General features: G+C 37.3%; 2 protein-coding genes across 4 annotated transcripts; one reads left to right on the forward strand and one right to left on the reverse strand.

Annotated features, from left to right (window-relative positions):
- The first annotated feature begins 4,642 nt into the window (after positions 1–4,642).
- PWP2 (periodic tryptophan protein 2) lies at positions 4,643–12,764 on the forward strand. 2 transcript variants are annotated; one of them, XM_088959951.1, is made up of 8 exons: positions 4,643–5,954; positions 6,219–6,470; positions 6,548–6,640; positions 6,881–7,252; positions 8,631–8,975; positions 9,071–9,298; positions 9,416–9,612; positions 12,166–12,764. In XM_088959951.1, exons 1-7 carry the CDS (start codon positions 4,725–4,727, stop codon positions 9,584–9,586), a joined length of 2,691 nt encoding a protein of 896 aa, XP_088816077.1. In that variant the 5' UTR covers positions 4,643–4,724; the 3' UTR covers positions 9,587–9,612; positions 12,166–12,764. The 2 variants fall into 2 exon arrangements, with proteins under 2 accessions (XP_088816077.1, XP_088816075.1); XM_088959949.1 differs by having other exon boundaries at positions 4,644–5,954; positions 9,416–9,617.
- A 2,082-nt stretch (positions 12,765–14,846) lies between these two features.
- LOC148842860 (uncharacterized) lies at positions 14,847–17,541 on the reverse strand. Of its 2 annotated transcripts, XR_016103379.1 has the most exons (3): positions 17,314–17,541; positions 15,263–16,489; positions 14,847–15,125 (listed from the first exon to the last, which is right to left on the reverse strand). XR_016103379.1 is itself a non-coding variant. In XM_088958480.1 (2 exons), exon 2 carries the CDS (start codon positions 16,382–16,384, stop codon positions 15,338–15,340), a length of 1,047 nt encoding a protein of 348 aa, XP_088814606.1. In that variant the 5' UTR covers positions 16,385–16,489; positions 17,314–17,454; the 3' UTR covers positions 15,142–15,337. The 2 variants fall into 2 exon arrangements, 1 of the variants encoding a protein (XP_088814606.1); XM_088958480.1 differs by lacking the exon at positions 14,847–15,125 and having other exon boundaries at positions 15,142–16,489; positions 17,314–17,454.
- Between the last annotated feature and the right edge of the window lie 6,065 nt (positions 17,542–23,606).

Raw genomic sequence — 23,606 nt, forward strand, 5'->3', positions numbered from 1 at the left:
ACTTACATTGATATTGTAGTTGTTGATGTGCATCATTTGATTGCTTTGAACGTGAATCAACTTAATTTGGAGACAAATCTTCATGCTCATTTTTATTTCATTTTATGGAGGTAGGTTATGTAGCAACCTGGTTTACTTAAGTTTCCATCATTCTCTGTAGCAGAAGCAAGTTCATGAGACAAATCTAATTCAACAAAATCATTGACTTACACATTGATTTTGTATTTGTTAAGGTGCATCATTATATGTTTCAAACATGAATCAGCTGATTTTGGATCCGTAGGATCATACAAAAAATGGTTTTTGAAAACCGACCTAGAGACTGAATCATGGGTCCGATTATCGGGTTGAATGGTCTGACTGTTTGAACCGAATAGTTGGCTTGTTTTGACAAAAAAATTATAAATAAAAAATGGTCAAAACTGTTCAAATGGTTAACCGCCTAGGTCAACGGTTTACTGACCAAAATCAACAGTTTTTTGAGAAATCCCGGTTTTAGGGAAAAATGGAACTGGTCACCTAACTGGTTCTCGATTTTTCGGTCCAACCGTCTGGTCCAATTTGGTTTTGAAAACCATGATACAAAACATAAACCCTTAGTCTCAATATTGCAGCCTCGAAGAATTAAAAGGAGGCAAACCTCAAAGAAGCTCCCCCACAGAAAAATCAAGAGGAAGGTTTCTTCGTGCAAAGAATAGAACTGCAATTGGGCGTGCGGTTTAGAAAACACTATCATATCATTACTTCTTCCTCTGTCTTCGTCCGTCCACTACTAGTGCAAGGGCCGACGCAATCTCAGCTGCAGCATAAAGGATGCCATGTCCTTCCTCTTGATACTCGAAGATCCACTTAAATGAATGTTTCTCCTTGAACTCCAATTCTTAGTGCCAAAAGTTTGGCGATTCTAGTGGTTCACTTATGGCACTGGGGAAGATGACGAGAGGGAGATAGAAGAGGAAGATTTCAACAAAATCGTCGGATTTGGGTGAACTGGTTATAGCAACATTTGAAATTGGTTGATGGATCTGGTGTGCTATTTTGACCTCAGATTGACGATGGATCACCTGAAGCTCTTCACTTTAGAGTTTAGAGGCACAGGGGAAAGAAAACAAGAGATGGGTGAGATGAACAATACTATTGGTGCACGTTGAATCAGTTATGGAGTGCATTTTCTTTTTCCTGTGTGCATTAAACATAAAGGCCCCGTTCGCTTTTCAGTAAGTTACTTACCCAGGTAAATGCAATTACATGGGTTACCCGAGTAAGCGCATTTACTCATGTTCTTTTATTTCCTAGGTAATTAAGGCAATGACCATTTTAGCCATAGAAATTCATTATTAAAAGAAGACATTTTTGTCCCATTCAAGTTTTGACAACTTTCCCCTTATGTAAGAAAATTATTTACCCATCTAGGAGATAGGTATCACTTTTTTGGGTAAGTGGTACATAGGAAAATAAACTTTCCCTCGTTCCCACATAAAACCAAAAAAAGAATATGAAATTATTGATCAATGGGAACTAAAATCCCATTGACCAACTTTCCCCCCTCTTAAAATCCAAAAAAAGAATGCCCCCAAAGACTTTTCTGAAGGTTGTGTTGACCACTAGTGACAATTGCACTTAAATCTAAAGCATTGTAATATAAGAACAAAATTGTGTTTTGTCTCCCTGTCTCCGTTCTCTTTTGTTCTACCATCCAATAGCGATGGCTGCACTGTTGGTACACATTCCCTCCCTCCCTCTACCTGCTCTCTCTCTCTCTCTCTCTCTATCTATCTATATATTATATATATATCATGGTTTATTTTGAAATTTGAATGAAAATAATGGATAAAATAGTCATTTTAGTATCTCTGTCAATGGATGTTAGTGGCAAGGAGATTTTAAACAATTGTTAGAAAACTTAGGAGTACTCTAAGACACCATATAAACAGTAAGGAAAGAATTAGTCAAATAACTATAAACCATAAGGATAGTTTAAGAAATTTGCGCATTTACAATTTGCATTGGGGGTTGATGCATCTTCTATTATTATAGAAGGAGGCTCTCATGCGGAAATCAAGAGTTTGTTGAAGGCAAATTTTGTTCCTCTATGGCACATACTATTGATGATTTCTTAATGGTGCATCTCTCTCACTGCTTAGTCATTTGGATATCCATGAAGTGCAAAAAAGGTGCCCATGTTTTAGCCATAAAAGCACTTCACATACCTAGAATGTTCACTTGGACTATGGCACCTCATTTTATGTTTGAAACTTTGGTACTCTATTATATCGGGTGTTTACGAATGAATTGAGGCCCGTGCATGCTGCATTGGAGCCTACTTTGCCATAAAAAAATTTATATGGATTATAAATTTTAGGTAAATGTTTTAAACATCATCTTTCTTGTTTTATGACAAATGTTTTTTAGACCTTCCATGTACTTCAATTTCTATAAATTTCTCCCTATAGAATATATACAAAGAGGCTCATTTTGTTCGTTTAATGCTATGAACCAATAAAAGACGATGACATCATGCTTCCAAACACTTCAAAATTCCTAACATGCTAACATATGATAATATTGGAGTTAGGGGCGTAAATTGGGATGTGCCACTTGCTGCTCGGCCCAACACACAACACGGTATGGCCCATGGGCCCACAATGGGCCGGGTGCAGTCCGTATGAGAAAATTAGCTGTTGGGGCCCTTGGGACCCCCCAAATGACTAGTGTTAATTTTTTAGGGGGGTTAATATAAATACCCCCTCAATCAACAACTATAAGCTTAAAAATAGCTATATAAGGGATTATTTATGTATTTTGTCTTTTAAGGAAATAGAAAGACAATAATGCCTTTTCAACAGTTATATCTTATAATATAACAGTTAGTTTGAGACTTTGGGGCATTTAGATAAAGTGATAAATGACTTTACAATGATCAAAGTATCCACCCCAATAATTTAAAAACGATTAGTTTTTAGAGTATTTTGGATAATTAAATTATTTTCAATTTATATAAATAACCTTATCCTTCACCATTTTCATCATACTAATTCAACAATTCTCTTCTCAATTCTCATACTCTCTCAGTCTCTCATCTCATATTGTCATATGCTTAGCAATTTATGAGCTTTTGGCCTTTGAGGCTTCAATAGTTTAAATCAAGTTTAGATTTTGAATTGGTAATCCAACTATCCGGGTAAGTGTAATTAAATTAATTTTATTTATTTTTTAGAATTAAAAAAAGATCGAGTCTTCCTCTTGAAACAAATTCACCAATGGTAAGTTCACTAGCCCGATTATAAAGTATTTAAAGTAGAGGAGGTTGCCAAAAATGTAGGATTGACTTTGCCAAAAAAGGTTAGGAAGGGAAAAAGAGTTGTTTGTCAAAAATGTATGATTGACTTTAGCTTCAATAGCAATGGTAGTATTGTCCACTTGAGCAAACATTTGCCCTTCCATGAGAAACAAGAAAAAGACATATACTTTAAAGATTTGTTGGATGTTGAAGATAAAAAATCACTACTACACTTGATGAAGCAGATGATTAAAGTCAAGGATATGGAGTGTTTTTTTTTTCAATTTTATTTAAATTATTTGTTTTTTTCAACAATGTATTTTTTATTTTCATTTTGTATTTTTCTATATTTTAAATAAAATAAAATTCCTATTTTTTTTCCAATTTGTTGTCTATTTTGTATTTTGATAAGTTTTTTTTTTCATTTATTTGTTAGATTTTTTATTTTTTTTTTTAATTTGTTTTCGAAGGAAAATTAAGTATTTTAGTTTTACTTATAACAAAATAATAACAAAAATCAAAATGTCAAAAAAAAAAAAACAAAAAAAAAAAGTTTGGGATTTTCTGCCCCAATTCAGCCTAAGCCTACGATACAATCTATAGCCTACCCGGTCTAGACTTGTGGCATGGCACGGGTAAAATAATACAAATGAAGTAAAATAATACATGAAACTACAAAGTAAAATAATACTGTGGTAGTGCAAACTACAAAGTATTTGGGTGTAAATTATGGTTTATTTTTGTTTCAAATTTTACCTTGTTTTGTTTGATTGCATTATAAATGAAGTAAAATAATACATGAAACAAAAGGTCCCATTTGGCACATCTTTCTAGGTGGGCTATCGATAGTTTAAAAGTTTAGCGGTTTGTGTTTTGGTCTTTTCCCATTTGGTTGGGAAAAGATCTAACTGCCAAAAAATGTCACTCAAAGATATAAGAAGCCCATTTTGGGCTATTTTCAAGAAACTCTAAATAGAGTTTTTTTGACTTTTTTCATTGCTTCTTCACACGGAAAGATGCGCCTTAACCAAGCAATCTTTAGGCTATTAAGATCTTAAAGCAAAATCTCACATCATCTTTTGTCTCCTATATCTGTTGGAAGATCTTTTAAAAAAGACTTGTGAGACAACACCTAAATTAACATCCAAAACAAAATTAAACCAAAATTTGCATATTTTTCATTTGCACTCACATGCATTTGTACTAGTGCAAATAAACGCGCACTGACCAAATGCAGCCTAAAAGGGTTTGTGTCGGGTGACTCGGGTCGCCTGGAGCTAATGGGTCGGTTCAACTTCCCCCGCAAAACCGCGCGATCAGAGAGCTCTTCGTTTTAGGGTTTAAAAGTGAACCAGAACGGTCAGGGTTTAGGGTTTAGTTTACAAAACATCTTCTTCGTTCTTCACCGGTTTGCAGGAGTGTCAAAGCTCAGAACATCGAAGCCATGAATTTCCGATTTCAGAACCTTCTTGGCGCTCCTTATAGAGGAGGAAATGTAGTTGTTTCCGGCAACTCTCTACTTATCTCTCCCGTCGGCAATCGAATATCGGTCACCGACCTGATAAAGTCCGAAACTTTCACTCTACCCTGTGAGAGTTCCTCCAACATTTCCCGAATTGCTGTCTCTTCCGACGGTAACTTTCTTATATCTGTTGACGAAAATCTTAGATGTCTATTCATCAATTTACGTCGTCGAGTCATTCTTCATCGTATGTCGTTTAAGAAGCCTGCTTCTGCAATCAAGTTCAGCCCCGATGGGGAGTTGATTGCGTTCGGTGTCGGTAAATTGCTCCAGATATGGCGGTCTCCTGGGTTCCGTAAGGAGTTCTTTCCGTTTCAGTTAATTCGAACTTTTGCCAATTGTGATGCCACAGTTACGTCATTAGATTGGAGCCCGGATTCGAACTATATTCTTGCTGGTTCAAAGGATTTGACGGTGAGACTATTCTGTTTGAAGAAATTGAATGTGTTTAATAAGCCATTTTTGTTTTTAGGGCACAGGGATGCCATAACTGGTGCTTTCTTCTGCATTGATAAGAAGTTGAATAAGGTTTCTAGGGTTTATACAATCTCACGTGATTGCGCGTTATTCAGCTGGACTTACAATGATAATGAAGAGAAAACTGACGATTTAAAGGGGGAAATTTCTGATCCTCCTTCTCCGGGCACACCAGAGCTAAGACCTCAGGGAGACGCGAACAGTGATTTGGTGAGCTTTCCCAATGGCAATATTAAGAAAAGGAAGAATATTGAACATCATGCCGACAATTTAGATGAAGAACGCGGACTTCTTCATAGAGGGAAGTGGGAGTTGTCCAAGAAAGACTATTTTACTCAGGCATCAGCAAAATTGACAGCCTGCGATTATCATAGAGGTCTTGATCTCGTAGTTGTGGGGTTCTCTAATGGCGTTTTTGGGCTTTATCAGATGCCTGATTTTGTATGCGTTCATTTGCTTTCGATATCAAGGGAGAAGATCTCAACTGCTGTTTTTAACGAGCTTGGGAATTGGTTGACATTTGGGTGTGCAAAACTTGGACAGCTGCTTGTGTGGGAGTGGCGATCGGAGAGTTATATTTTGAAACAGCAGGGTCACTACTTTGATGTTAATTGCCTTGCTTATTCACCCGATTCACAACTTTTGGCCACTGGAGCGGATGATAACAAAATAAAGGTGAATGATAATATAAGTGAAACTCATGGTATTCTCATTGTCATTTATTTGTTATCTGATGCCAATCCTTCATATGCAATTATACTTATATTTTGCACAATAATATATACCTGCATGCATAACATGTATAGTCAAGGTTTAGAAGGCTGAGTGAATTGGTTGGATTTCTGTGACACATGTTTACCTTTCCCCCTGTATTTATATGTATGTTCATCAGTTTGTATGTGGAGCTTGGTCAGCAGATTTATTGCTTCCTTGCACCAGGTATGGACAGTTTCATCAGGTGCTTGTCTTGTAACCTTCTCTGAGCATACTAATGCAGTCACAGCAGTACACTTTATGGCTGGTAACCATTGTCTACTTAGTGCATCTCTGGATGGTACTGTTCGAGCTTGGGACTTGTTCCGCTACCGAAACTTCAGGACATTTACCACTCCATCTTCTAGGCAGTTTGTCTCCTTGGCATCAGATCAGAGTGGTGAAGTTATTTGTGCTGGAACTCTAGATTCTTTTGAGGTATTTACTTTCCTTTATTGATATTTAAGGCAGCTCTGCATTCTTATTCCTGACAGAGTTTGTTGTTAAATTTATAGATCTTTGTTTGGTCAATGAAGACTGGCCGACTGTTGGATGTCCTTAGTGGTCATGAAGGGCCAGTTCATGGTTTGATGTTTTCGCCTACAAATGTAAGTGCATCTAAGTCTAGTTATGTCAGGTTGTCATAATGTTTCCTTACATTCAGTTATGTTGCTTTGCTGTGACTCTAGATTAGTCACAGGATTATGTGAAGCCAATCCAAGTGTACCATTCCCATGTTAATGGGAGATTTTACTTACTAGTAGGCAGAAATAACTTTTTCGTTGTTGCTTCTTCTTATGTGATGTAATGCTTAACATTTTAATAAGATATTTTGCTTCTTCCTGTAGGCTATATTGGCTTCATCTTCATGGGACAAAACTGTTCGATTGTGGGATGTTTTTGATGGAAAAGGTGCTGTTGAGTCATTTCCTCACACACATGATGTTCTCACACTAGTTTACCGTCCTGATGGAAAGCAATTAGCTTGCAGCACATTAGATGGTCAAATCCATTTCTGGGATCCTATAGATGGCATATTAATGTATACAATTGAGGGTCGTAGGGACATTGCAGGTGGGCGACTCATGACTGATCGAAGATCAGCAGCTAACTCAACTTCAGGGAAGTTTTTTACCAGTTTGTGTTATTCTGCTGATGGGAGTTGCATTTTAGCTGGAGGGAGTAGCAAATACATTTGTATGTATGATGTTGCCGACCAGGTTAGCTCTCATGCCTTTTTACCATTCAGGATGCATTTCTTTATATGTTTTTTATGCATCTATAGTTGATTATGAGGGTGTGGTGATGTGGAATCCTTTTGACTCTGAGTGGACCTGGCATCCAGAAGCCTTCCTAGGTTGATTATTTCATTAACTGCATTTTCGCGGATGGTCGAGTCAACATATTTAACAATAGAAGCTAGTGAATTGTTGCCCTAAGGTTGAACTGGTGAATCAAAAAGATATCTGGCTCCCATTTTATTTGACAGTTTTTGCAGATTGAATAATTGAACTGTCAGTTAAACAATAACAAAACAATAGAAAAAATGTTACCCCCAGGTTCATAGGAGGGTAATGTCATACTGTGAAGATGAGTTGATAACTTGACAAATGCATGTGGATATCCTATTGCAGTTCTATCCTGTCATTTCCATCCATTGGGAAGGTGATTCAAGAGCAATCTTTTTGTCAAGAGATTTGTTTACAGTTTGATGGCATCTTGCTTGGCACCCATCACCCATGGGCCTTGTGGTGTATGGGAATTCCTGATAAGCAGTAGGTAGGCCTTATGGGCAGGATTTGATGGGGGAAGGGTTTTGGGAGGCGTCCATGGTAACTGTTGTAGGAAAACATTTTTTAGGTAATGGCAGAGGTTGGGTCCGTATCCAGTCCATCCTCTCAGGACCCCAGATAGCTGAGACCAACATTGGGTAATGCATTAATGGCCTTTTTTATGCACATCCGGAGATTTGAACTCCAGTAAATAGTCTAATTGGGTCTGGAGTAGACAGGGGGTGGATGTAGAGCAGATCTTCATTGTCTTAAATACATGTATAGCTTATTTCTTTGTACTTCTATTTATACAATTGAACAAAGTTAAAAAAGAAGTAAATCCTGTTTAAAGGGAAAAGAGCATGCCATGCTACATGTGAGGCAACAAGTTGGTTATTGAGGTAACAACCTTTGATATATTCCATTTTTTAGCCTAGAAATTACTGATGGTAGCTTTAGAGGTGGGAGGGCCAAGGAGGGGATCATAAAAAAAAACCTGGAGCTGCTATGGCAGCAGTTTCAAAAAGTAAAAAAAAATCACTTAGCAATAGATATAGACAGATTGGCAAAAAGAGAGAAAGGTTAACACTTAACAATGATAATCTGTGTTCTTGCTGATGTACTTACATGCACTGATTGCATGTGACTGGTTCTTGTACTACTGTTTTGGATATCATGTTAATGAAGCTGACTATAATGGATGATTTCTACTGTTTTGCCTTTTATTCTCTTGCTCTTGAGATTTCAGATTCCTATACGAAAAATGCTTGTGTCTACTACAGTATTTGTCAACTAAGACGTTCCGTTATTCCATTTTATATAATAGGTTTTGCTGAGAAGGTTTCAGATAACACATAATCTCTCTCTGGATGGAGTTTTAGACTTTTTAAACTCCAAAAAAATGACAGAAGCTGGTCCTTTGGATCTGATTGATGATGAGATTAGTGATGTAGAGGAGGGCATTGACCAACAAACCCGAGCAAAGTTGGGGTATGATTTACCGGGATCCATGCCAAACCGTGGAAGGACAGTTATTCGAACAAAATGCTTGAGGATAGCACCAACCGGCAGGTGTTGGGCAGCAGCAACAACAGAGGGAGTCCTGGTGTATTCTATAGATGAATCTTTTGTCTTTGATCCAACTGACCTTGATATTGATGTCACACCAGAGGTATCTATCTTTTCTGTTTGGCATTTCATGAGCTTCTGAATGTGCTTTTTTTTGTATTTGTGCTTTTACCTTAATGTTCTCTTTATTGTAAACAGGCAGTTGATGAGGCTCTTAATGAAGATCAACCTGCAAGAGCGCTATTGCTTAGCCTTCGTCTAAATGAAGATGCTCTTATTAAGAAATGCATTCTTTCTGTGAATCCAGTTGATATACTAGCTGTTGTTTCTTCAATCCCATTCAGATATTTGCAGAGGCTAATTGTGGCAATTGCAGATCATATGGAAAACTCTCGACATTTGGAGCTTATTCTTAAATGGTGGCAGGTCTGTTTATGGCTGTGGTTTTGGGACTTTCTGCCATTTGTGTTAGACATGGTAGTTTACACTGCACGCGTGCTATATCTATATAAAAAAAATCTCATCAGCTTCTTTGTGCCACAGGAACTCTGCAAAGCCCATGGTCACCATATTCAACAGAATTCCAGAAGCCTGCGCCCGTGTCTAAGATCCTTGGAAAAGGCAATTATTAGGTCACATCAGGATCTGTCTGAAGCTTGTTCTTCAAATGAGTATACTCTTCAATACATATGCTCAACAGGTGCTAAGAGTTGATGCTGGCCTTTCAAATTGTTAGACATGTATGGTAAGATTTGTGGAAATAACTGTAATGTCTACACTAGTCATTATGTTATGTGGATCTTATGGTGTAAGATTCATGTATTTTCTTCTTTGTTTAGTGATTGATTCCTTGGCTTTTATTCAGTTATTGTTTTCAATGTTACACTTCCGTGTTTATTTTTACCATTGTATTAGTAAATCATCTGTTAATAGTTTAAAGCTAAAGTGTCTATACAAGTCCGTTTGTTATGCAGTAATTTGCAGTGTCAGTGTGTCACTTCATAGTGTTCCTCTTCCAAGGCAATCTGGACACTGCAAACTTCCTATTTTATTTTATTAGAACAAAATACAAATAGGCTGAGGACTTGAAACAGTAGTTGAATATTATGTCCATTCAATGCTTGCTGGAAAACTCTTGTGGTTGCAAGAAGGTTTACGAGTGGACGAAACACCAGGTTCCTCAAGATTCTTTTTTGCTTTTTGTTTAAAAAATGCTTCTAATGGTAAATTGTTAATTGTAGAATATTTATTAAAATAAAACAACAGAAAAGATTTTGAAGATGAGAGATGTGATGATGGAATACCCTAACAAAAAGTGTTATTAAGGCTCAGTTTGGAAGGAGTACAAATATAAATATATACAGTGCAGATACATACAAAATAATACAAAATACAAGGTTTTGTACTCTACATATTTGTATTTGTACTCCTTCCAAACTGAGCCTAAATACATACAAAATGCAAGGTTTTGCACTCTACATATTTGTATTTGTACTCTTTCCCAACTGAGCCTAAGAGACTATATATAAAGATACAACTAATTACATAATGAACAATAAGACCTACAATGCACTCCAAATATCCTTCACAAACCAGGCTGTATCAGGACTAAAAATCCAGTCTAGAATAAAAAAATCTAGTACTTGACACATAACCTCCTTGTTGATCTTTTCTTGCCCTAAAGGTTCTTCCATCTATCTCCCTGTAGATATCTAAAAAAGAACATAAAATGATGCATTCTAAAATATTTTTGCCTTGAGACCCTCATAGAAGGTGGGCCAACCAGAGATATTTTCAGGGTGTCCATGGGTGAATGTACTCCACTCAGAAAATTCATCAATTTAGTTCATTCCTAAATACACTGTGAAAGGGATGCCTTAAAATATATTCTTTTTGCCTTGCAACCCTGCAGAACAGGTGGGCCATCTCGAAAAGTTACCTTGATGATGTTAAAGTATCCTTCCAAAAGTTTAGAAGCAAATGAAAAGTCCAAACCTTTTGAAATGGATAAAACTGTGACTATATTTGCATGGAACTTTGGTGGCACACTTAATCTAGCTAATTTCTTTGCAACAGATATTAGTATGCTAGTTTTTTATAGTAAATACAAAAGAATTTATTTTTTAAGAAAGGAAAAGATGTGGTGATTACATCAATAAGCAAAGAATCATACCATTCTGCACATCTATGGTACCCCACCCTATAATCCACCACCAAAAACCGCAAATTAGAAGTACCGCCACATGCCCCTACTAGTTGCCTTCTGCAGATTGTAAGGTTGTTCTAGCATTGCCGGGTGCCTTCTGGCAAAAGGTTTCTCCTGCAAACTATGATTAGGTTTTCCAATTTTAAGTTGAACAAGAAGTAGATTAAGTATTGGCAAACCTTTTCAAGGATTTCCAGGATTCGTAATTTCACTTATGATGAATAGTTCACTCTGGGCTAAAACTGACTTGTCATTTGGTTGTCATCATGCATTCAGTGTCAAACAATGTTGGTTTGATATTCTGGTAATCTGATGACCTGACTAAACAGTGTGGACATTAAAATTCCAGTTAAATTTGCAGTTAGACCATGCACCTCATACACAGGGAATTGGTATCCCTCCACCACAAAGAGATAATAAAGGAAAAGGGGGAGGGGTCTTCATTATTAATAAGCCACGGAAGCTTTATCTATTGCATGTGTTCTACTAGAGGTACATATTCTACTAATAATGCTTTGTGATACATGATTTGCAGTTTTGCACTATGCATTTTGTTGCTTCTGGATACCACCTTTTGGGCATTGCATTTTAGGCTGGTTGCCTATCCGGCTATCCCTAATCTGGTTCATTTGCAAGAACAGAACTATACTTTCATCTGATCTATATTTTCCCACTTGAGAAATGCCATTTTATTCTGCAAACAGTTCAGCTATTCACTTGCTAGGGGTGGAGTTTATAGGGAAACTTTATGTTGGGGTAAACCGTAAATCTAGGCCAGGGTGATCAATGCAAAGTTTTTGGGTAGTATGTGGAGATGAATGTTCCAGCTTTTAGCTGTTTATGATTACAATTCTTCTACAGTTGGCACCTTTTCTCATCTTAATATTCTTTACTGCTGATTATAAAAAATACCATTCAATGAATAGAAATTGAGAGTAATGGGATATTCTTTGCTCGACTTTGAGCTACCGATGGTCCTACAAGATTGCTTTTTTGTTGGTTTTATCTGTGCATGAATCTTGTTACCCAAAAAAAAAAAATCTGTGCATGAATCTCATTGTTTTATTGTTGACTTTTATGTATGCAGGTATCTCACTCCAGTGACATGACTCTAAACTGGGTTCTTCCAAATTTTCAAATGGGCCCAAGTTCTGACAGAAGATGGGGAGACCCTGGATTTTAGAAGTTATATTTGATATAATGGATTTACAGAGTTAAAGATGTTAGAAAACTTACGGTGAGCTGAAGGGTACTTGGGAGGTGACCAATACTGAGGTGGTCGAGTTGTCGATTGTGCTGCTAAGCCCTTATTGGTGGCCTTGTGTACTTTATGACTGAGTTTTCTGCTTGGGAGTCATCCTTGTTGAGAACAACACTCCCCATTTTGACAAGTGCAACATCTATTGATGGCCAGCTATTCAATTTTGATTACATTTCTGAAATTGACAGAGGGTGCATAGAAAACTGAATGAAAGGCAATTTTCCCCGTTTGTAAAAGGTGGTTTTCTAGTGTTAGCTTTCCTGAATTTTGATCTTGTTTTCTGTAATAACTTAACAAAGCCTTATTATCCCAGTCATCTGGTTGGTGTTTTTTTTTTTTGTATTTTTTCCTGAAGTAATTATTTCCATGATCCATAATTTGTACGATAGGAATGATTTTAATCCAATGTACTTTATCATCCATAATTAGATTATTTCCATAATCTAATTTGTACGATAGGAGGCAACGCGAAGGCAATGCCGTGACATTACACAACCACACTAAAAAGCACAGAAACTGGATGACTGTCTGCAGCAAGCTCATGGTTGAAAGATCATGCCAAGGAAAAAAAGGTCCAACAATTCAAAGAAACTGTCCAAGTGTCCATTACTCTTATAATACCCTCAATCCGTGAGGAATTCCTTTTTGCTTTTCTTTGGCACGGGGAGTAAAGCAAAATGCAGAATGCTCTGTTGTAAGCTCGAAATAACTCGTTATGAGTCCTCTCAATCCTGGTTATTGAGGAGTCCATATGTGATCCTTGAAGGAATGGAGTGGATGACTCCATATCCAGCATTGCAAAACATGGCCACGTATTATGAAGTTAAAGGTTCCTATATGGTTTTTAATCCATCGGCAGAACTCAGAAGTATCGTTTCTCTCCCTAAGGAGTAAGGAGCAAATGTTCATTAGTCTCAGTTTGGGAGGAGTATAAAATACAAGTGTTTAGAGTGTAAAACTTTGTATTTTGTATGTATTTACACCATACATATTTGTATTTATACACCCTCCAAACTGAGTCTTGGAAAGTGTACAATTACAAATTTGTATAGTGCAAATTAAAAATAACATTATACATATATTTGCACCGTAGATATTTGTTTTTACACTAGCCGAGTTAGGAGCAGGGACCCGAATGACGAGGATTAGGCCTACAAAGACCACAAGTGTGTAACTCCTCATATACATCCATGAGAAGACTGAGCTCAAGCCGTGGTGGGATTCTCTGAACACATGGAGCTTGCATCAATCAAGAATCAATGGGTTGAGACTTGAGAGGACTCGAATTTTATTTTATTTTCTGCTGAGGATCAGGGGCGAGAATCCTCGTTTCCGTTCAAACATGGAGACGGGTGTTAAAAGAACAAGAAAGTAGTAAAAATTTCAGGGAATTGCAACTGCAAATCTTTCCATGTTTACGAAGAAGTAATAAAAGAAAAGCTCTTTCGGTGACTCTAAAATATCAAGCAGGAGTTAGAAATATAATATCAATGGCATATTTAAGCATAGCAGTCCAGGATGTTGTAGCAAATATGCAAGAGCATCTGGCTCGGGTCCATATACTATATTTATTACATACCCACGATAATAATTGAAGGAGTCTGGGCCCCCATCAACCGCTGTCTGGGTGGCTCTGGGTCTGTCCAAGAGTTACTGCTTCTACGATATGCATTTTTGGACGGTGGTCAGAACTCAAAGGTTCTACAACTCCATATGATAAGACACCTTTTAACATATTATTGCCTTATTGGTGGTTGGCGTGTTGTCCCTCCCTAAGGTTATGTAGGCCCTGGACGGCAATTACCAGTCCTCTGTCGCCACTGGCCACATTCAATTCCATCTCATGTGTGTTCTCAGCTGTACAACGCATCCCACCAAAAAACATACTTGTAACTTGTAACCTTGTTTGTAACGGGCTAAAACGCTGTTAATACAATCTCGATTGGATGAGGATGTCTGTTGTAACTTGTGAACCTTTTCTGTGTTCAAAACGTTTTGGAAAAAGACCTTGACAAAATGTAAGTGTTGTATCGTGTAGGGAAAAAGAATGTAGATATTAGTCTGCATATGTTACCCAACATTCCATAACTATGCATGGTGGGGTGGGATTGGGATAGTTAATTATCAACTAATAGTTTGTTACCTGTGGGATTGGCAACAGGAGACTTGTTCAATAACTGTCCTTTGGGACTACAACTTGAATACTTGATAAAACTCATGTCTTAACTAGTACAAAATTTCCCCTCAATTTCCTCTTAGCCTTTGACCCCAAGATCCCAATTGATATTTGTTAACGACGACATCTGCATTGCTTTTTGGTAATGTCCCCCCTCCCCTCCCCCCAGTTACTCAGGTTGCAATTATTCTCAAACACCCTCTGATGCCGTTTAAATAGGACAAGGGGCTCACTGTCCAGTACTGAGAGTTAATGCCCACCTCTCAGAAACAATCCATACATTTTCAATGGCAACAAGAAAAAGAGTGAGAGAGAAACAGAAACAGAAACAGAAACAGAATTCGGCAATGCCTTTGCCAACATCTAAATGGATTATGAAATATTTGAAGAAAAACACAATTGATGGTAAGAAATAAATTTCAACTCAGAGATTCCGGTTTTTTCTCCATTTCCGTTGCTATTCTTTTTTGTCTATAATATCACATCACTAAAACCCTTCAAGCCAGAACAGTTCAGCACTCTGCTGAGCAGTCTCCGTACTCCCCCTTCTCAAGTGAGAATTGAGAAAGTTTGCTTTGATTGCTTCCTCCCGACCTCCCTCCCCCTTCCCCTGAAATGCCAACATATATTCAATAAAAAATTTGCACTTTGTAAACATGAAACGGTCAAACAAGGAAACGACGATCGACGTGAGAGGAAATAGGATATTCCAGGGGGTAAAAAGCATCGAGTGAGGTGTCACCTCACCTTTGAAACAAGAGAATATATAACCCAGACCAGCTGACGAGCAATGCAATCACATAGGAATGAGGCTGTTCACTTTCATGGCTCGTTATCTGGTGATGTCCGTCGTCGTCGTCGTCGCCACAGAAGCGACACGCTCTCCAATGACTCGATGTCACCCTCTGCGGTTGGAGACCCATTGTCTGTATCATAGCTCTCTCCCCACAGGGTTGTTCTCCGGCGGCTCCTTGGCTGCCCTCGAGCTCTTGAGGCACCAGACCAGCTGCTGTTACCGGCACTGGAACCATTCTGGACGCTGAAGAATAAGAACACGAGCAGCCTTCCTCCAAAAGGCAAAAAATCGTCATCCCCCATCCCCATCTCCTCTCCAAGTGCTGATCGAATCGTGCTGACTACATCCCCAAGGTCCCTTTGCCGTTCTAGCCTCCGCCAATCACGCTGTCTCTCGGGGTCCGCTTCTGATGGCCGCACAAGGGGGTGTACTAGTCTTGCATGCTTCCTGAGGTCTGTATACGTCCCACTGAAATCGCACGTCTCACACGAGCAACTCCTAGATTTTGCATTCATGAACCGGCGAGCAGCCTCCACAACAACCCACCCGTTTATTTTCCCGCGACACAGTGGGCACACAAGATTCGTACTCGATTGGCCCTCGCAGAACAAACTGGTGTCTTCGGGGTCAAGTTCTCCACCTGGTGGCTCTTGTATATCCATTGGAGCAACAGCCGAGGTCACTCTACCAGAGGCCGTGCTCGATTGAAGAGGTGTTACTTCTGCTGATGGAGTCTGTGAAAATGCCTTGCGGAACTGGTCAAGACAGTTCGAGTGGCGATAACTTGTATCACACATGTAAGGGCGGCATCCCTTCTCATGGGAAGAACAGAGGAGGAGGACTGCGTTGTGGGGATGTTCCATGCAGACAGGGCATCTAGCTTCTTCCCACTCTTTCACATCCTCTAAGGATTCCGACGGCTGTTTGGATGAAGACCTAGCCTCTTCCCATTCTTTCACGGGCTCCGAATGGTTTTTGGATGAAGACCGCCTGGCGCGACTAGAGCTGCAAGGAAAAGGAGAAGCCCTAGATCTGTCAGAAGACAGCGAACGGTCTCTTCTCTCCTTCGGCATTCTGCCACTTTCAGATACGATCACCAAACACTAACTATACAGAATGTCACTCTTTTAATCTCAGAAGAAGCAGCAGCAACAGCGGCAAATTGAAATCTTGAATTTCTATAACATCATATCAACACAAAAAAGCAGTTCTTTAAGTACTCGTTTACTAAAGACTAAACGCCCAAAAAACCACAAGTAAAACAGATAATACTAAGTGAATCTGATATCCCAACACATCACAATCGCATTCAATTTGAATCTAAAACATACAAAGGAAATTAAAGAGAAAACCCATCATCTTTATAAAATATTAGGGAGGTCTGGGGTAAATACGAGAATACAAGAGAGAAAAAAATCCCCCCGATTGAGAATAGAAGAAGTGAATCCACGACTAGTGAAACAATTATAAGAAAAACGAATTAAAATCCACAGAAGATGGTGGGTGGAACAAGAATTGAAGACTCAAAATTTAAAAGTCAAACTAACAAAAGTATATTTATTGGGTGGAGCTTTCATATAGTTCCTCAAATTAAAGAGGCTGAAAGATCAACAACACTGTAACCGTGTAACGAAGCTTCCCTTTTCTTTTTAGTTTTTTCTTTCTCCTTTTCCAAGTGAGAATATGAAATAAAGAAAAGAAAGGCGTACATCAAATTCCCAACCATGTACACCAATCGCATACATCTCGAAACAACAAACCAATTGCGAAACCCCGATCACAAACAACAACAAGATCCGAATTTCTTCCTTTGCAATACAAGGTACCATCCTCAAACACGAAACCCTAATCAGACACGGGAAACGAACGGAAACACCCAACACCAAACCCCAGAAAAAAAGCAATCCGAGACTAGAACGACCGACGGAAAGCAGAAATCCACTGGATCCCACCGGATCCAAACCATAAACGGGGACTAAAGTATTCTGTACATAGGGTTTACCAGAGCCTTCAATGATCCGGAAACGATTGGATAATTAGATCCGTTGTCCGTCAAAGGCAATCGCTTTCATTTGCTGGGATTGAGTTGACACAATCGGAAGCAACTTCGAGCAGGTTAAGGAAGAAGATAGTAGTTCCTTTTAGGGCTCCTTCCCCTGAGGAAGGAGAAGAAGACGACAACGCTTGAGAGAGGAGAGGAGAGGAGAGGGAGAGAGAGTATTAAGAGAGAAGGGAAAAGAAATTATGTGGTATATTTATAAGGCATCTCTATGCTGACGTGGATGGCTCGGCTTCTCGCATGCGGTGTTGAGGAGTGAGAGTCTCAACAAACTTTATGAATTTTATTTAATTTTAAGTCGGCGGTAAATATTTTTTTTGGGAAAAAAGCCGGCTTCCCTAGTTTAAAATTACCAAAATAACTTCTTCATCGAAAAGTATTTAAAAAGAATAACATGGTAAAAGGTTACAAATCAAACCTGAGGTGAGGGCAAAACGGACAGTCAAGAGAATAAAATCTTTTTTTTGGACTTTTTGGGGTGGCCAATGGATTCCAACAAATGGAGTTGGATGTTAATCGAGTTCGAAGGGTAAGTTTTTTTTATTAATTATTTATAACTCGGATTTAATCAATAAAATTAATTAGTGAGTTTGATTCGATTAAAAAAATATAAAATATAAGAATATATTATTTATTTGGCTGAATTCGAATTGATGGAATATTAGTTATTTTGAAAGGTAGTGGAATATTACTAGCGCTAACCCGTGCATTCACAAGATTTATGTTAATGAGTTGGATTTAATATGGGTTTGTGTCAATCCTAACTCAACTCTCCAACACTCCGATCTGAATTTGATCCAACCCAACTTAAAAATACATAATTCTTGAATCAACCTCACCATATAGGGTTTAACTCGATTTTCATCCAATTTGACTTGTATAGTTTTAAATGTATTTTTTAACACATTTGAAGATTTAAAATACATTAATTTAAATAAGAAAATTGTTTTATAGATTCTAAGATGTTATTTTTTCCATTTAAAAAAAAGAAAAAAAAAATCAAAATCAATATATAAATAAATTATAAAGCCTATAAAGTTAGAAGTCAACAAATTGCAAGAATACTTAATATATGTGCAAGGTATCATGACCCTATGGGGGCAGGTCAATCAAAACTCGAACTTGACTCGGGTTAAAGAATCAAAACTCTAACCTGACCCTAAACCAAATATACTTGACCCTAACCCAATCCTATAGGGTCGGGTCAAGCTGGATTTACCATCTAACCCGACCCATTGGTATCCTTATATACAATTATTTTATATAATAATTAATAATCATTTATATTTTATATACTACTTTTAAAATACAAAAAAAAAAATTAAATTTAAATAGTGTTGTTTGTCAAACTTAGGGATGACAATTTTCTCCATTTCTCTAATCCTTGTGGGGATTTGCCCCAAATGACAAGAATGGCAATGGGACGTGGTGGGGAAAGAGAACCTCTCCCCATCCCCATTCCCACAAAAATTCCCATCCTCGTCCCTACGAGGATCCCCATTCCCCATGATTTGTTAAAATGTTAACCATTTTGTTTTTATTTGTTTTTATTTTATTTAAAACAATAAAATAAAATAATTGAAATTTACAATACTATTATAAAAGATTCAAACATATTGAACCATATTTTCAAAAATATTAATATATAGATGTATGTGTACATATATACATATATAAGGTATGCATAATATAAACATATATAGTAGTGGGGATCCCACGGGGCGGGGATTAGGGTCCCTACGAGGCGGGGAGTGCTCTCCCCATCCCTGCCCTGTCCCCATTAATGGGGATAAAGTTTTCCCCATCCCCATCCCCATCCCCATCCCCACCCCATTCAGGGCAGATCCCCACGGGGATGGGGATGATTCCCCCCCCCCAATGGGGGGAAATTTTCATATCCATTAGTGGGGATGGTGCGGGGACGGGCAGAGAACTCCTTGCCCCATGTGGACCTCGATCCCCACTAATATATGTATACACACACTTAGTTTATATATGTATATATATGTACACATACATCTATATGTTAATGGTTGAATATGTTTTAAATTTTTATAATATGATTGTAAATATTAATTAATTTATTTTTACTTTTTAATTAAAACAAAAACAAAAACATAATAGTTGACATTATAAAGAATCATGGGGAGTGGGGATCCCCGTGGAGACAGGGATGGGGATAACTTTGTCCCCGTTAGTAGGGATGGAGATGGGGACGTGGATGGGGATTTTCGTAGGGATGGGGGATGGAGAGAGACTCCTCATCCCTACTCGGCCCCGTTGCCATTTTGAATCAAACTAATGAAATTAACCAACTTGATTTATAATATTTATAATCGGTTTTAGTTCAACAATTTCCTATTCGACTAGGTTGGATCAATTTCGCTTTGGCCATTTGTAACTAATTAAAATCTAACGACTCGACCATAGATATATATTAATATTTATATTTTAAATATATATTTTTAATACAAGAGTGGAAAATTCCAATATTTCTTAGTTTAAAATAGTTTATATCATAAATTTAATTTTTAATAATGCCATTGTATTTTTTAATTTAAATTTAATTTTTTAAGTTTAAATCTTTTGAACCGATCGACCAAACAAAAAATTGACCCAAATCGATATAACCTGAGTGACTAACCCCCCAATTTGACCAGGTCGATTTGGTTGGCCAAATAACGTACAACTGAAATGAACCAACCATGAATAATAGTTTAATCTCCAATAATTATTAAAAATGTATAGCCAAATACACAGTAAATTAAATTTAAAAATCTAAATAACTGTAGTTTAAACTCCAATAATTATTGAAATTTTTTTATTAAATAACAAAACAAAAATAGATTTTTACATAATTATTGAAAATATATTTATCACAAAAAATAATAAATAATTACTAAAATACAATAAATATTAATTTTATTATAGATAAATATATAATAAATAAAGATTAAAATTTTAAAATTATATTAATAAACAATATTTTTTTGAAAGTTATTTTCTATAATTATTAATTGTATAAATGGAATAGGCTATTTACAATATTATTTATTTATTTAAAATTTAAAATATTAATTACTTATTAAATTTAATAATTCATTAAATTATAGTATTATTAATACATAATTTTGTTATTTTAACTATTTAAAATATATTATTATTTGAATAACATTTAGATTGAATAATCTAGAAAATCATAATTATATTATTTGTACTTAATTTAGTGATGAATTTTGTAAAAATATGTAATTATTAATAATATAAATAATATTAAATAAATTATATTTTTTGTCTTTTTAATAAATATTTCAAAGTTATTATATGTTAGAATATTTAAATAATTCTTAATTTTTTTAATTCAAACTTTCTTTAGATAGATGTAGTTAAAAAGTGAGGGAGAAGATGAGTAAGAATCAGAGATAATTTAGGGGAGAAACTCTCTACTAAATTAGAAATAACTTAAGAGAAAGTTGGGGATAGTGGGGGAGGTTGTTTAGGAATAAATTTTAGGATATTAGATTTTTTAGGTTATTGGAAGGTGTGTGGAGAGAGAGAGAGAGAGAGAGAGAGAGAGTACTTTTGGTTCGGTGGAGAAAAAGTTCTTTTTTACATTTTCAACAAATAAGAAAAAAAGGGCATGTTTGATTGGTTGCTTTTCGGTCTCGTTTTTTTTTTAATTGTTGTTCATTTTGACCAAGAATAAGCAAGAGAATGAATAACATTAGAGCCTTTGATTACAAAATTCTTGTCATGGGCTTCATTTTTTTAGAATGAAAAAATAAGCCTATAACACAAAAATTGAGGTAATCTGCAATATGAAAAATAACCATGGCCCATGTTACTCATTTTCATTCTTTGAAGAAACTCTATGCCAACGGTCATAAACTGTCAGGGTAGGTCTTCAAAACTGTTATGGTAGATGTTTGTTGGCGGATTGCCATGAAAACTTACACTAATGGACAGGCTCTGCAAGGAACATAAATACAAATATATATAATATAAATATATACAAAATATAAAGTTCTGCGGTCTACTTTGTACAAATAAAATGAAATGAAAGTTAAAGAAGGTAATTGTCATTGAGCAGCTATACAGTACATGGTACAAGTTATGGGGTCTACGTCTACCTTCAACTCAAACTCAAACTCGACTACAAAAGAACTGAATTGAAGTCGAAAGTGAAACGAATAAGACGCGCCCAAGTTCCACTCGACTCGATTACAATTTACACCGCTTCTGAATTCTGATGATGGCCGGCTTAAAAAAAAGGTTTTATTTTGCTTTCTCTCCGTCAAAACCACCACCAACGAAGAAAGTAATGATGGGCACACCCATGACCCATGACCCATATTGACTACTGGAGTCTGGACATCCGGTTTGTTTAATGGATAATTTTTTTGGATGGTAAAGAAAACGGTCGTGGTCAACTTTCCCGGAAGGAAGGTTCATCAGCCAAATTTGAAAAAATTAAGCCATAATTCGGTCACATATATTAACGAGGTGTGTTGAAAGTTGAAACATGATGAGATCATGAGAATCAATGGTGGATTGGTTCATTGCATGGACACCCACCCATGCATAAATCGAAATGTCCCACTTCCTACCAATACCATGAATGTTCTCAGGTGTCGGCCGGGTCACCATTGTGACGCCATCGCGATTCGCGAAGAGGAGACTGCATTGACATTCATGCACGTGAACCGGACGACGGAATCAAGGTCTCTGATGATGCGGCGAACGATGTTGGCAATAAGCATTTTAGAGGGAGAGAGAGAGAGAGAAAGATGCATTGCTTACAGACAGGTGGCTTGGAAGAATAACGAGGAGTCTAAAACTAATGGTGCTGTGGGGGTTTGAGGAATGTGGAAGTGGAGGGCAATTGCAATTGGATGAGAACCGATAATCAGATTGCAATTCAGGCCTATGGTGAGAATGGATCAATCCGTAGGTGCCAATTTGAATATCTCACTCAAATTGGTTCTAAGGAGTGTCAATATGTTGGCAGAGGGCCTTGAATTGTTAGGCTTATGTCTGCCTATTTCTGTGAGCAGTTTGGTACTTAGAGTTCAGATTGGCACCCGACAGAGCGTGCCCCACACACGCACATCTCAGCGTGCATTGGAAGCATCTTCGGTAGTCGTTATGGAAAGATGTTCCCAACATGTATTGCAAGACGCCCATGCAACTTCTGCTATTTGTTCCTTTTTTTAATAAAATATTCTGTTATCTTCAATTATGGTACCGGAAAACCATGATACCGAAAAAACTTACAACCAAGAACCAACAAACAGGCATCATAAAAGTGATACCAAACACATGGATTTTCATCAAAATTCACGGAGGTTGTGATTGGTCAAAGCCTTTCCGGCCCCTACAGAAAATTCTTTTTAGCCGAAGATGAGCAAGGGACTGCAAGGGGTAACTGTCATGTACTGCTCCCAAACAGTGCAGGATGTTTTTAACTTTCCTCATTTATTTGAATATTTGGACGTTTTCATGGAAAAGTTTAAGGGCAAAAAGCCTTACGCCAAAGAGATTGATATGAAATTCTTTTCCTCGATCCAGTACAGAAAAAGTTCAGTTTGAGAAGATAAAACCTTCTCTGTGAGCCCATGATAAGCTTTTAAAGCCAAACAGCCAAACAGCCAAACAAAACCATCAGGATTGATGTGGATCTCGGGGCCCATGTTTCAACTTATATCGATAGCCAGATTTTTCTGTACGTTGTGCTCACACTTGACGTTGTTTGCTCACACCTTCCCCCCTCCCCCCTTCGGGTTAAAAGGACTTTTGGCTCAGTTTGGGAAGAGTGCAAATACAAGGTTTAGAAATACTGTTTCCATGGTTTTGCGCTGTAAATATTTGTATTTTGTACTCTTCCCAAATTGACTCTTCATTTCAAAAAACCAAACCAATACAATAGAAACAAAGAAAACAGAATCAACAAAGAAAAGAACCAGCACCAGACTCAACACAAGACTCGGAACCAACAAAACAAACAGAAGACCCGAACCACTAGACTCAGAACCTAACAACAGGACCATGAAAACAGAAGAGAAACACTCAGAAATGATGGACAATAATTCAAGAAGCAACAGCCTATCACCCCTGCTGTCTTCACCCAAAACAGCTTCTAACCAACTTGGGATACACCCTGTAAAAAAACCAGATTCAGATAAACCCCTTTGAGCGGCAGCATGAGCTGCTCTATTTGCTGATCTCTAACACTTCAC

Source organism: Nelumbo lutea, chromosome 8 (assembly GCF_056320005.1).
Source record: "Nelumbo lutea isolate HS-2025 chromosome 8, American lotus-T2T, whole genome shotgun sequence".
NCBI lineage: Eukaryota > Viridiplantae > Streptophyta > Magnoliopsida > Proteales > Nelumbonaceae > Nelumbo > Nelumbo lutea.